This window comes from Eleutherodactylus coqui, chromosome 11 (assembly GCF_035609145.1).
Source record: "Eleutherodactylus coqui strain aEleCoq1 chromosome 11, aEleCoq1.hap1, whole genome shotgun sequence".
In the NCBI taxonomy this organism is placed as follows: Eukaryota; Metazoa; Chordata; class Amphibia; order Anura; family Eleutherodactylidae; genus Eleutherodactylus; species Eleutherodactylus coqui.
The window spans coordinates 4,873,009-4,884,949 of NC_089847.1; the positions used below are offsets into that span (position 1 = coordinate 4,873,009).

Here is an 11,941-nt window from a genome sequence, read left to right on the forward strand (position 1 = left end):
GGACGGTATAATGACACGCTGATACTTGGTGGACGGGATAATGACACGCTGACACTTGGGGGACGGGATAATGACACGCTGATACTTGGGGGACGGGATAATGACACGCTGACACTTGGGGGACGGGATAATGACACGCTGACACTTGGGGGACGGGATAATGACACGCTGACACTTGGGGGACAGGATAATGACACGCTGACACTTGGGGGGGTAAATATATTGTTTAATATGTGCCTCCCTGCGTTCGGATTCTCAGAGTTTTGCCCTGTAATTCTGGGTTGTGTTGCTCTGGGGACCCCCCAGTGCCGGACGGAATACAGCGGGGGGCACATGAGGGAATTATGGGACAAATGTTCCAGTGTTCACATAGGAAAGCTGCCGCATCTTACGACGGAGGCTGGAAATACTCGGATTATTCCCCGGGGGAAGCTGCATATTTTGCAGTTTCCCACAAGTCACTGTTATTTATGGGAGGGGAGTCCAGGCCTGTACATGATGCCTCCTGGGGAGACACGCTGCCCCCTGCTGGTACAGACGCTGCAGTGACAGATGGGGGTCCTCGTTATAGATGCAGCAGTGCTCACTATAAGCAATCATAGGCCAGCAAGTCAGGCTCAGGGCCAGTGAAGGGTTAAACCGTACATCAGCGCCCGCCGCCACAACTTCTATCACGCTGTTATTGACATGTGGGGGCTTTCAAATATAAATGGGGAAAATAGAGAGGAAATGTAGAGTCACACTGAGCCCGAAGTCATGGCAACCTTTAATGGACGCCGGCGCTCCCGTGGCCGCCCGCTCGCTGCAGACAACCTCCACCCACCAGGTTACTTCAAGTGCCCGAATATTCCCCATCCAACGCTCAGGAACAAAAGGAGACATCACCGGAGAAATGGCACGGGCGGGAACAGCGGCGCCCCTGGAGCGACACCGCTGCTCGCAACGATTCACGCATGTCAGGTCACAGACAACGGCGGAAACCGGATCACTGAGAACAGCGGGGTACACAGACGACAGGGGCCCCACAGTAAACTGGGCCCCTAATGAAGGTATGGGTTCTGACACCCAGGACAGAAGGGTCGGTCTCTTGTTTCCTCTCCCCTCATTTCACAAACCCCCCTTGGTGAAGACCCTGCACCAGTCCACCCCCCCATGAGACAAGGACACTTCACGGGGCCCCATTGCGTGTGCATGGTCTACCTCTGCGGTATTTACACCCTTGATGGAAGAAGCAGTCGAACAAAACAAGTCCAGGGCAAATAGTTACAGGGCGTCTGCAGATTGTAAAGAGACCCTCCGATCCTGGAGAAATGGCGCAGCGCTTCGCCAACCCCCATGCAAAAGTAGGCATAGTTAGCCTGAAGCCCCAAATACACGCAATCAATATTGCACAGACTATGTCTTTTGAGCGATAACACTGTGCGACACTATTTTAGTAACCGATACGCAGCCGGCGGCTCACAGTAACTTTAGCGCTGGATTCAAATATGATGTCCGTTTTTTTCTGCCACGTAAGGTTTTCCATTTGTATTGCAGTTATTGGAAATCTGCCGATACAATGTATCCAGTCGGCTCGCCATCAACCTGCTTAATAAAAAGAACAAAAAAGATTGCGCAACTATCTCACAATCCTTGTTACACACCGCGCTGACTGAACACTATAAGGGTAGGTTTATGTCACATATAGGGGATGTCTCCACGTGGCGGAAACACTGCGGATCATCCAGCAGTAAGTCGTATTTAATGAACTGGGTTTACAGGTCGTTGGTTACACTAAAGGATCAAAATCATAAAACAAAAATACATGTTTAGTATCGCTGCGTCCGTCAAAGTCTGATTTATCAAAGTAACGCATTATTTACCCCGCGCGGTGAACGGCGTCCAAAAAAAAAATTAATAAGACTAAAAATGTGTTTTTTGGTTAATCTGTCTTTAATAAAAAATGCAATAACAAGCGATCAAAAAGTTGTATGTATTCCAAAATGGTGCTAACACAAACTACAGGACGTCCCGCAAGAAACGAGCCCCCGCACAACTATGTGGACGGAAAAATAAGTTATTGTGCGCAGAAGATGGCGGCAGAAAATAAGGAAAAAAAACGTAAAGGTTTTTTTTTTTTAAATAAAAATTAGTACAGCAAAAAAACTAAACCGCCATACGTTCGGCATCGTAGTCCTTCAGTACATTATATATACGGTACAGTAAATAGCGCCACTGAAAAATACAACTCGTCCCGCAAAAAACAACAAGCCCTCCGACAGCGGGGGATAAATAAAGGAGTTACGATTTTTGGAAACACAAAAATGCTTGGTCACTAAGAGGTAAATAACTTGACAGGGAGCCGCGCCGCGCCGCTGGTACTCCGTGCTACCCGTGGAACCGGCAGGTTGTAATTTTACAGAAACGTATCAATTACTTAAAGCCACAACATTTTTTTAAACCTTTGCTGCACAGTGGAATCGCTGCGTGTAAATGCTGCCATCGTTTGCTTTTCAGCCGAACAATGATTTTTAGTTGAGTTTAAAATCCATCCTTGGAGGCTCATCTACATGCAGATGAAGCTAATCAGCTACTAGTGGCCATTAGTAGGTTATGCAAAATGATCGCTCAAACTGTCAAACTATATTTGAACGAATTTTGAGATATCACTAGAGATGAGCGAACCTACTCGGCCACGCCCCTTTTTCGCCCGAGCGCCGCGATTTTCGAATACTTCCGTACTTGGGTGAAAAGATTTGGGGGGGGCCGTGGGTGAGTGGGGGGTTGCAGCGGGAAGTAGGGGGGAGAGGGAGAGAGCTCCCCCGTTCCCCGCTGCTACCCCCTGCTCCGCCCCCCCCCCCCCCCGAATCTTTTCACCCGAGTACGGAAGTATTCGAAAATCGCGGTGCTCGGGCGAGTAATTACTCGAAACGAGTACATTCGCTTATCTCTAGTTATCACCTTTGCGTGCAAATGGGGCTTAAGACACTGCGCCTGCTACGATTGGCCACTGCTGCCCACATGAGCAACATAAGGATGCATTTAGATGGGACAACCTGTCGGCCGGAGATGCTCAATAGGTCGTCCCAGTGATGATCGTTCCTGTGCTTTTGAATGCAGTCAGAGCGTCCCGAGGATCGTCCAGTCCAACCACCTCCATCCATAATAAACAAGGCGTCGTCCACAAAGAATCACAAGGACGACCCGTATGTAGTATGTAGCAACTGAACCTGTAACATTTTCCTAGGACTGGAGGGTAACTTTAAGAAACATGCTCCAGATCACATACATGCTGGTGTCACTGTGTACATACAGTACTTATCCTGAGTAACATCCTGTATTATACTCCAGAGCTGCACTCACTATTCTGCTGGTGGAGTCACTGTGTACATACATTACTTATCCTGTACTGATCCTGAGTTACAGCCAGTATTATACTCCAGAGCTGCACTCACTATTCTGCTGGGGGAGTCACTGTGTACATACATTACTTATCCTGTACTGATCCTGAGTTACAGCCAGTATTATACTCCAGAGCTGCACTCACTATTCTGCTGGGGAAGTCACTGTGTACATACATTACTTATCCTGTACTGCTCCTGAGTTACATCCTGTATTATACTCCAGAGCTGCACTCACTATTCTGCTGGTGGAGTCACTGTGTACATACATTACTTATCCTGTACTGCTCCTGAGTTACATCCTGTATTATACTCCAGAGCTGCACTCACTATTCTGCTGGTGGAGTCACTGTGTACATACATTACTTATCGTGTACTGATCCTGAGTTACATCCTGTATTATACTCCAGAGCTGCACTCACTATTCTGCTGGTGGAGTCACTGTGTACATACATTACTTATCGTGTACTGATCCTGAGTTACATCCTGTATTATACTCCAGAGCTGCACTCACTATTCTGCTGGTGGAGTCACTGTGTACATACATTACTTATCCTGTACTGCTCCTGAGTTACATCCTGTATTATACTCCAGAGCTGCACTCACTATTCTGCTGTGGAGTCACTGTGTACATACATTACTTATCCTGTACTGACCCTGAGTTACATCCTGTAGATCTTTTATTAGAAAAGTATAAAACACAACCAAACATTAACAATAACACAACTGTATACAACAAGATGAGGCCCTCCCCCTGGTCCATGACCCATTAACAAAAGAAAAGTCACTTTATACCCATTCCCCCTCCCCCCACTGTACACTCACACAGCCACTCATACTCAATATATAACAAAAATACTTAAAAGAGCATATCACTACAGAAACTAGAACTACAGGTCCAGCCGAAGCCCTGAAAGCACACAAATGAAACGAAATAGCGTTAAACAATAACATAAATAACTAACCAAACCAAACTAACATAAAGACTGAGCCAACCGGCATATAACCAAACTAACATAAAGACTGAGCCAACCGGCATATAACCAAACTAACATAAAGACTGAGCCAACCGGCATATAACCAAACTAACATAAAGACTGAGCCAACCGGCATATAACCAAACTAACATAAAGACTGAGCCAACCGGCATAAAACCAAACTAACATAAAGACTGAGCCAACCGGCATATAACCAAACTAACATAAAGACTGAGCCAACCGGCATATAACCAAACTAACATAAAGACTGAGCCAACCGGCATATAACCAAACTAACATAAAGACTGAGCCAACCGGCATAAAACCAAACTAACATAAAGACTGAGCCAACCGGCATATAACCAAACTAACATAAAGACTGAGCCAACCGGCATATAACCAAACTAACATAAAGACTGAGCCAACCGGCATATAACCAAACTAACATAAAGACTGAGCCAACCGGCATATAACCAAACTAACATAAAGACTGAGCCAACCGGCATATAACCAAACTAACATAAAGACTGAGCCAACCGGCATATAACCAAACTAACATAAAGACTGAGCCAACCGGCATATAACCAAACTAACATAAAGACTGAGCCAACCGGCATAAAACCAAACTAACATAAAGACTGAGCCAACCGGCATATAACCAAACTAACAGAAAGACTGAGCCAACCGGCATATAACCAAACTAACATAGAGACTGAGCCAACCGGCATATAACCAAACTAACATAGAGACTGAGCCAACCGGCATATAACCAAACTAACCTAAAGACTGAGCCAACCGGCATATAACCAAACTAACATAAAGACTGAGCCAACCGGCATATAACCAAACTAACATAAAGACTGAGCCAACCGGCATATAACCAAACTAACATAAAGACTGAGCCAACCGGCATATAACCAAACTAACATAAAGACTGAGCCAACCGGCATATAACCAAACTAACATAAAGACTGAGCCAACCGGCATATAACCAAACTAACATAAAGACTGAGCCAACCGGCATATAACCAAACTAACATAAAGACTGAGCCAACCGGCATATAACCAAACTAACATAAAGACTGAGCCAACCGGCATATAACCAAACTAACATAAAGACTGAGCCAACCGGCATATAACCAAACTAACATAAAGACTGAGCCAACCGGCATATAACCATACTAACATAAAGACTGAGCCAACCGGCATATAACCAAACTAACCTAAAGACTGAGCCAACCGGCATATAACCAAACTAACACAAAGACTGAGCCAACCGGCATATAACCAAACTAACACAAAGACTGAGCCAACCGGCATATAACCAAACTAACCTAAAGACTGAGCCAACCGGCATATAACCAAACTAACACAAAGACTGAGCCAACCGGCATATAACCAAACTAACACAAAGACTGAGCCAACCGGCATATAACCAAACTAACACAAAGACTGAGCCAACCGGCATATAACCAAACTAACATAAAGACTGAGCCAACCGGCATATAACCAAACTAACATAAAGACTGAGCCAACCGGCATATAACCAAACTAACATAAAGACTGAGCCAACCGGCATATAACCAAACTAACATAAAGACTGAGCCAACCGGCATATAACCAAACTAACATAAAGACTGAGCCAACCGGCATATAACCAAACTAACATAAAGACTGAGCCAACCGGCATATAACCAAACTAACATAAAGACTGAGCCAACCGGCATATAACCAAACTAACATAAAGACTGAGCCAACCGGCATATAACCAAACTAACATAAAGACTGAGCCAACCGGCATATAACCAAACTAACATAAAGACTGAGCCAACCGGCATATAACCAAACTAACATAAAGACTGAGCCAACCGGCATATAACCAAACTAACATAAAGACTGAGCCAACCGGCATATAACCAAACTAACACAAAGACTGAGCCAACCGGCATATAACCAAACTAACATAAAGACTGAGCCAACCGGCATATAACCAAACTAACATAAAGACTGAGCCAACCGGCATATAACCAAACTAACATAAAGACTGAGCCAACCGGCATATAACCAAACTAACATAAAGACTGAGCCAACCGGCATATAACCAAACTAACATAAAGACTGAGCCAACCGGCATATAACCAAACTAACATAAAGACTGAGCCAACCGGCATATAACCAAACTAACATAAAGACTGAGCCAACCGCCATATAACCAAACTAACATAAAGACTGAGCCAACCGGCATATAACCAAACTAACATAAAGACTGAGCCAACCGGCATATAACCAAACTAACATAAAGACTGAGCCAACCGGCATATAACCAAACTAACATAAAGACTGAGCCAACCGGCATATAACCAAACTAACATAAAGACTGAGCCAACCGGCATATAACCAAACTAACATAAAGACTGAGCCAACCGCCATATAACCAAACTAACATAAAGACTGAGCCAACCGGCATATAACCAAACTAACATAAAGACTGAGCCAACCGGCATATAACCAAACTAACATAAAGACTGAGCCAACCGGCATATAACCAAACTAACATAAAGACTGAGCCAACCGGCATATAACCAAACTAACATAAAGACTGAGCCAACCGGCATATAACCAAACTAACACAAAGACTGAGCCAACCGGCATATAACCAAACTAACATAAAGACTGAGCCAACCGGCATATAACCAAACTAACATAAAGACTGAGCCAACCGGCATATAACCAAACTAACATAAAGACTGAGCCAACCGGCATATAACCAAACTAACATAAAGACTGAGCCAACCGGCATATAACCAAACTAACATAAAGACTGAGCCAACCGGCATATAACCAAACTAACATAAAGACTGAGCCAACCGGCATATAACCAAACTAACACAAAGACTGAGCCAACCGGCATATAACCAAACTAACATAGAGACTGAGCCAACCGGCATATAACCAAACTAATATAAAGACTGAGCCAACCGGCATATAACCAAACTAACATAAAGACTGAGCCAACCGGCATATAACCAAACTAACATAAAGACTGAGCCAACCGGCATATAACCAAACTAACATAAAGACTGAGCCAACCGGCATATAACCAAACTAATTTTTTTTTTTAGGTCCCCAGTGCAGCTTGGGGGCCATGCCTGCTCCACCAGTCCGTGCCCAGAGTTCAGTTCAGTACGTGCCCAGCCACACCAGGGGGTTTCTGTTTTTTTAAAAATATACATTATACCACACTGTGCCCGCCGCAGCCTTGGGGCCATGCCCACTCCACCAGTCCGTGCCCAGAGTTTTATGTTTGGTACGTGCCAGGCTACGGCTCAAGGCGTGAACCCCACTCCCCCCAACTCCCCACCCAACCTACCTACCACCCAAAATGTGAATGTGAATACATACAATATATACAAACCCATAATAAACTATACACCGACATACACCAATATACATACTATACAATATTCATACAACCCGAAAGCCTAAGGTCGGCTCACCTGCAGCCCTACTTCTTTTCATTTTGCCCAAACCAAAACAAAAGGCTTCATGGTGCACTCACAGCCCACCACCGGGATTGGAGATGATAAACCGGGCACAGACATGACAAAGTACTATCCCTTCTTTTTTAAAAAGGTTTCCCTATTCTCTCCCTGATTTGCCCTAGACTGTCCTTAGTCTGCCCCTCAGTCTGCCCCTTCATAGAAAACTGTCCCTGCCCTATCCCTCCTCTCCCTATCCTGTCCCTACTCTCTCCCTACTCTGCCCCTAGTAAATTAAGAAAAGACTGTCCCTAACAAAATATAAGCCCTCTCCATAGGAGAGAAGCCTTAGATGTGCCCAGCCTCTCATACTCCAAAGAACGCACCTTCACCAGGTCACCCAGGATGTTCCTACATACCGTATCCACGGGGAGGACTTTCAGCTCCGTCGAGATTACACACCGTGCACTCCAGATGTGGAACCTGACCACTAGGCTAACTAGAAATAAAGTGCAGCGGTCCCTGCCACCAAGACCTCTGAAGGCTCCATAAGCCCACTCCGCATAGGAGAGGTGTGCCAGCTGACGCCAGCCTATGGAGACCCCTACCCGTTGGTAAACCTCTGTATTAAAGGGGCACTGAAGCAGGAAATGCTCCATGCTTTCCAGCACGTCGCTGCACTCCTGACGGGGGCAACCCCTGTCAATCAGAGGCCTGCTCTTCAAGTTACCCCTTACATACAGTCTCCCGTGAAAGCAGCGCCAAGCCAAGTCCCAAAACTTCAAGGGGACCCGGGTTGAATTCAGTAAACGTAACCCTCCCTCCAGGTCCCGACTTGGGCAGTCCTTGAGCGCCAGAGGCTTCTGGAAATGGGTCAACAGGACTCTTTCATCTAGGAGCCTCCTCGTCAGAGTCCTGATCTCCCACATCCCCAGACCCCACCGGCGTATCACCTTCAGAACCAAGGTAGCGTAAGCCAGGAGATATCCGTGCTGCATGCGAAGGTCCTTCACTCGCCCTCCTGTCTCCCATTCCTGGAAGAAAGGCTGAAACCATCCCCAGCAGGAGTAGAGCCACGGAGGAGCCCTCTCTTGCCAGAGGTTGCCTATGTTGATCTTAAAAAAGGTGTCTACAAGAAACACCACGGGGTTGACCATAGATAACCCCCCTAGTCTCCTCGTGCGGTACTTAGCCTCTCTCCTGATCAGGTTCAACCTGTTCCCCCACAACATTAGGAAGAACAGGTTGTAGACCCGGGTCCAGAGAGGCTCTGGCAAAATGCATACGCTGCCCAGGTAGATGAATAAAGGGAGCAGGTATGTTTTGATCAGGCTAACTCTTTCCCGAAGGGTTAAAGACCAACCCTTCCACTGATTAACCTTGTGAGTGGCACCGTCCAGCCTGTCTACCCAATTTTGCATGGGGTAATCCCCCTGGCCGAATTTGATGCCAAGAACTTTTGCTGAAGTCTGGGGCACCGGAAAAGTGTCCGAGAGATCAAACACAGGATCCCCCCTTCCTAACCAGAGACTTTCACACTTATCCCAGTTGACCCTGGACCCAGATGCCTCTGAGTAGCCATCCACCTCTGACACCACAAACTCCACCTCCTCCCTTGAGGATACGAAGAGCGTGACATCATCGGCGTATGCCACTGCCCTCAGGGTAGCCTCCGGCACCGCCCGGTCCATCCCGACCCTGCTATAGGTCCACGATCAACCCTCCTGAGGAAGGGATCTATCGAAAACACATACAACAGGGGACTTAGAGGACAGCCCTGACGGACACCGGACCCCACCTCGAAAGGGCAGCCCAGCCAACCGTTCACCAGTGGGAAAGTCTCAGCCCCTGCATACAATGTTCGCAGCCAATCAACAAACCCCACTGGCAGGCCGTATCTCAGAAGGACTGACCAGAGGTACTCGTGGTTAACCCGATCAAACGCTTTGGCCTGATCCAAGGACAGCAAGTACCCCTCCCAGTGACCAGCCCTACCCTGCTCCACTGCCTCCCGGACACCAAGAACAGCGCTAAAGGTGCTACGGCCTGGAACAGAGCAATGCTGGGCGCCCGAGAGGAGCCGGGGTGCAAACTTGACCAACCGATTAAACAGCACTTTTGCCAGAACCTTCCTGTCCGTATTGAGAAGCGCTATGGGATGCAAGTTCTCAATACGGCTCGAGTCTTTACCCTTTGACAGAAGGATCAAAGCTGACCTCCTCATTGACCTAGGCAGAGTGCCCGAGGAAAGACACTCATTGAATACCTCAGTCAAGAGGTCCTTGAAGGTCTTATAATACTCAGAAGTTAGTCCATCCGGTCCTGGCGATTTTTTGAGCCGGAGCCCATCAATTGCCAGTTTAACTTCCTCTATGTTGATCTCCTCTGTCAAAACATCAAGAGAGGTGTCTACCCCCGGCTCAGGAACAGCTTCAGCCAGGAAAGCCGACATCACTTCCGAATCTAGATCCCTCTTTCCCAAGAGTTGCGAGTAGTAGGATCTGACGACCTCCAGAATCCTTGATCTGGATCGATTCAGGGATCCTGTACTATCGATCAGTCCAGTGACCACTTTACTATTCACTGACATCCTACAGTTTCTGTAAGGGTCGGGCGAGCGGTACTTCCCGAAATCCCTCTCAAAAACCAAGGATGCGTGTCTATCGTACTGGCATTTCTTGAGCAAAGATTTCACTCTGGAGATCTCCTCGCGGCTACCTCCAGTCGAAACGAGATGTTCGAGTTTCCTCCTCAGGCCGTTGTACAGGCGGTACCTGTCCAGGCATCTGAGGTTGGAGAGCTCTGGGAAGAACCTCGCCGCCCTCCTCTTGAACATCTCCCACCACTCTGACTTACTGCTACAAAGATCCAGTAATGGTACCTGGCTCTGCAGAAAATCCTCAAAGGACTGTCTTATCTCTGCTTCCTCCAGGAGTGATGAATTCAGCCTCCATAAGCCTCTGCCCATCCGGGGGGTCTCTGCAACATTCAGAGAAAACAATATTAGACAGTGATCGGAGAATTCCACCTCAACAACGGACACTGGTGAAGAGATGGCTTCCTCCTTCAAATAAAACCTGTCTATTCTGGACCTGCTCTGACCTCTATAATAGGTGAACCCCTCGTGGCCTGGGGTGTGCCGGATGTGGACATCCACCAGGCGAGCTTCGTTAGCTATACTATTAAGTGCGACGCTGTCAAAAGTCAACCGCCTGTCTCCAGAGCCTCCCCTATCGCGGGCTCTTGTGACTGCATTAACCCCTTCCCGCTGCAGGGCGTAAGTTTACGTCCTGGCAGCGCGGTACTTCCCGCAACAGGGCGTAAACTTACGTCCTGGAGATAGCGCGGGATCAAATAAGATCCCGCGCTCTCTCGCAGCGGGAGCCGGCTATCAGTCACAGCTGGCGTCCCGCTGCAACAGCGGGGGGGACATCGGAGATGCGCCCCCGGCTGTTAACCCCTTCCCTGCCGCGATCTAAGTAGATCGCGGCAGGGAAAGAGTTCACAGAGGGAGCGGACTCCCTCCGTGTCTCCGGCCGGAACTCGCGATGTCATCGCGAGAGCCCGGCCTGTCACCATGGCAACAGGACGCCAGACACCGGCGTCCTGTATTGCCTATGCCTATGATCGCTGTATAAGCGATAAGGCATGGCAGAGCAGTAGCTCTGCCATGCCTTATGACAGCGATCATAGGCACAGTGCTGCAAGTCCCTCAGAGGGACTCAAATTATGTAAAAAAAAAAAGAAAAATGTAAAAAAAAGACAAATGTAAAAAAAAATGTAAAAAAAACCCCCTTTTTTATGCTTTTTTTCAGATTAGCATAAAAAAAGGTAAAAAAAAAATTAAACCCCACATATTTGGTATTGTCGCGTACGTAACGACGCGTACAATAAGTTGCACATGCTTTTGACTGTGCACGCAAAAAAACGCTAAAAAAAACGCTAAAAGACTGAGGCAAAATGCTAATTTTTAGCATTTTGCCTCACTAAAAACGCAATAAAAGTGATCAAAAAAGCCGTATGTACCCCAAAATGGTATCAGTAAAACTACAGCTCGTCTCGCAAACAATAAGCCCTCATAGAGCTCCGTACATCGAAAAATAAA

The 11,941-nt window shown here is 47.0% G+C and overlaps 1 protein-coding gene across 1 annotated transcript in view; it reads right to left on the minus strand.

The window, feature by feature from the left end:
* Positions 1–1,536: 1,536 nt before the first annotated feature.
* UBA2 (ubiquitin like modifier activating enzyme 2) overlaps positions 1,537–11,941 on the minus strand; it is a 19,719-nt gene continuing 9,314 nt past the window's right edge. The window contains exon 14 of the mRNA XM_066583839.1: positions 1,537–1,584. Within this exon, the coding sequence (XP_066439936.1) occupies positions 1,537–1,584 (48 nt within the window). The remainder of the gene's footprint in view (positions 1,585–11,941) is intronic.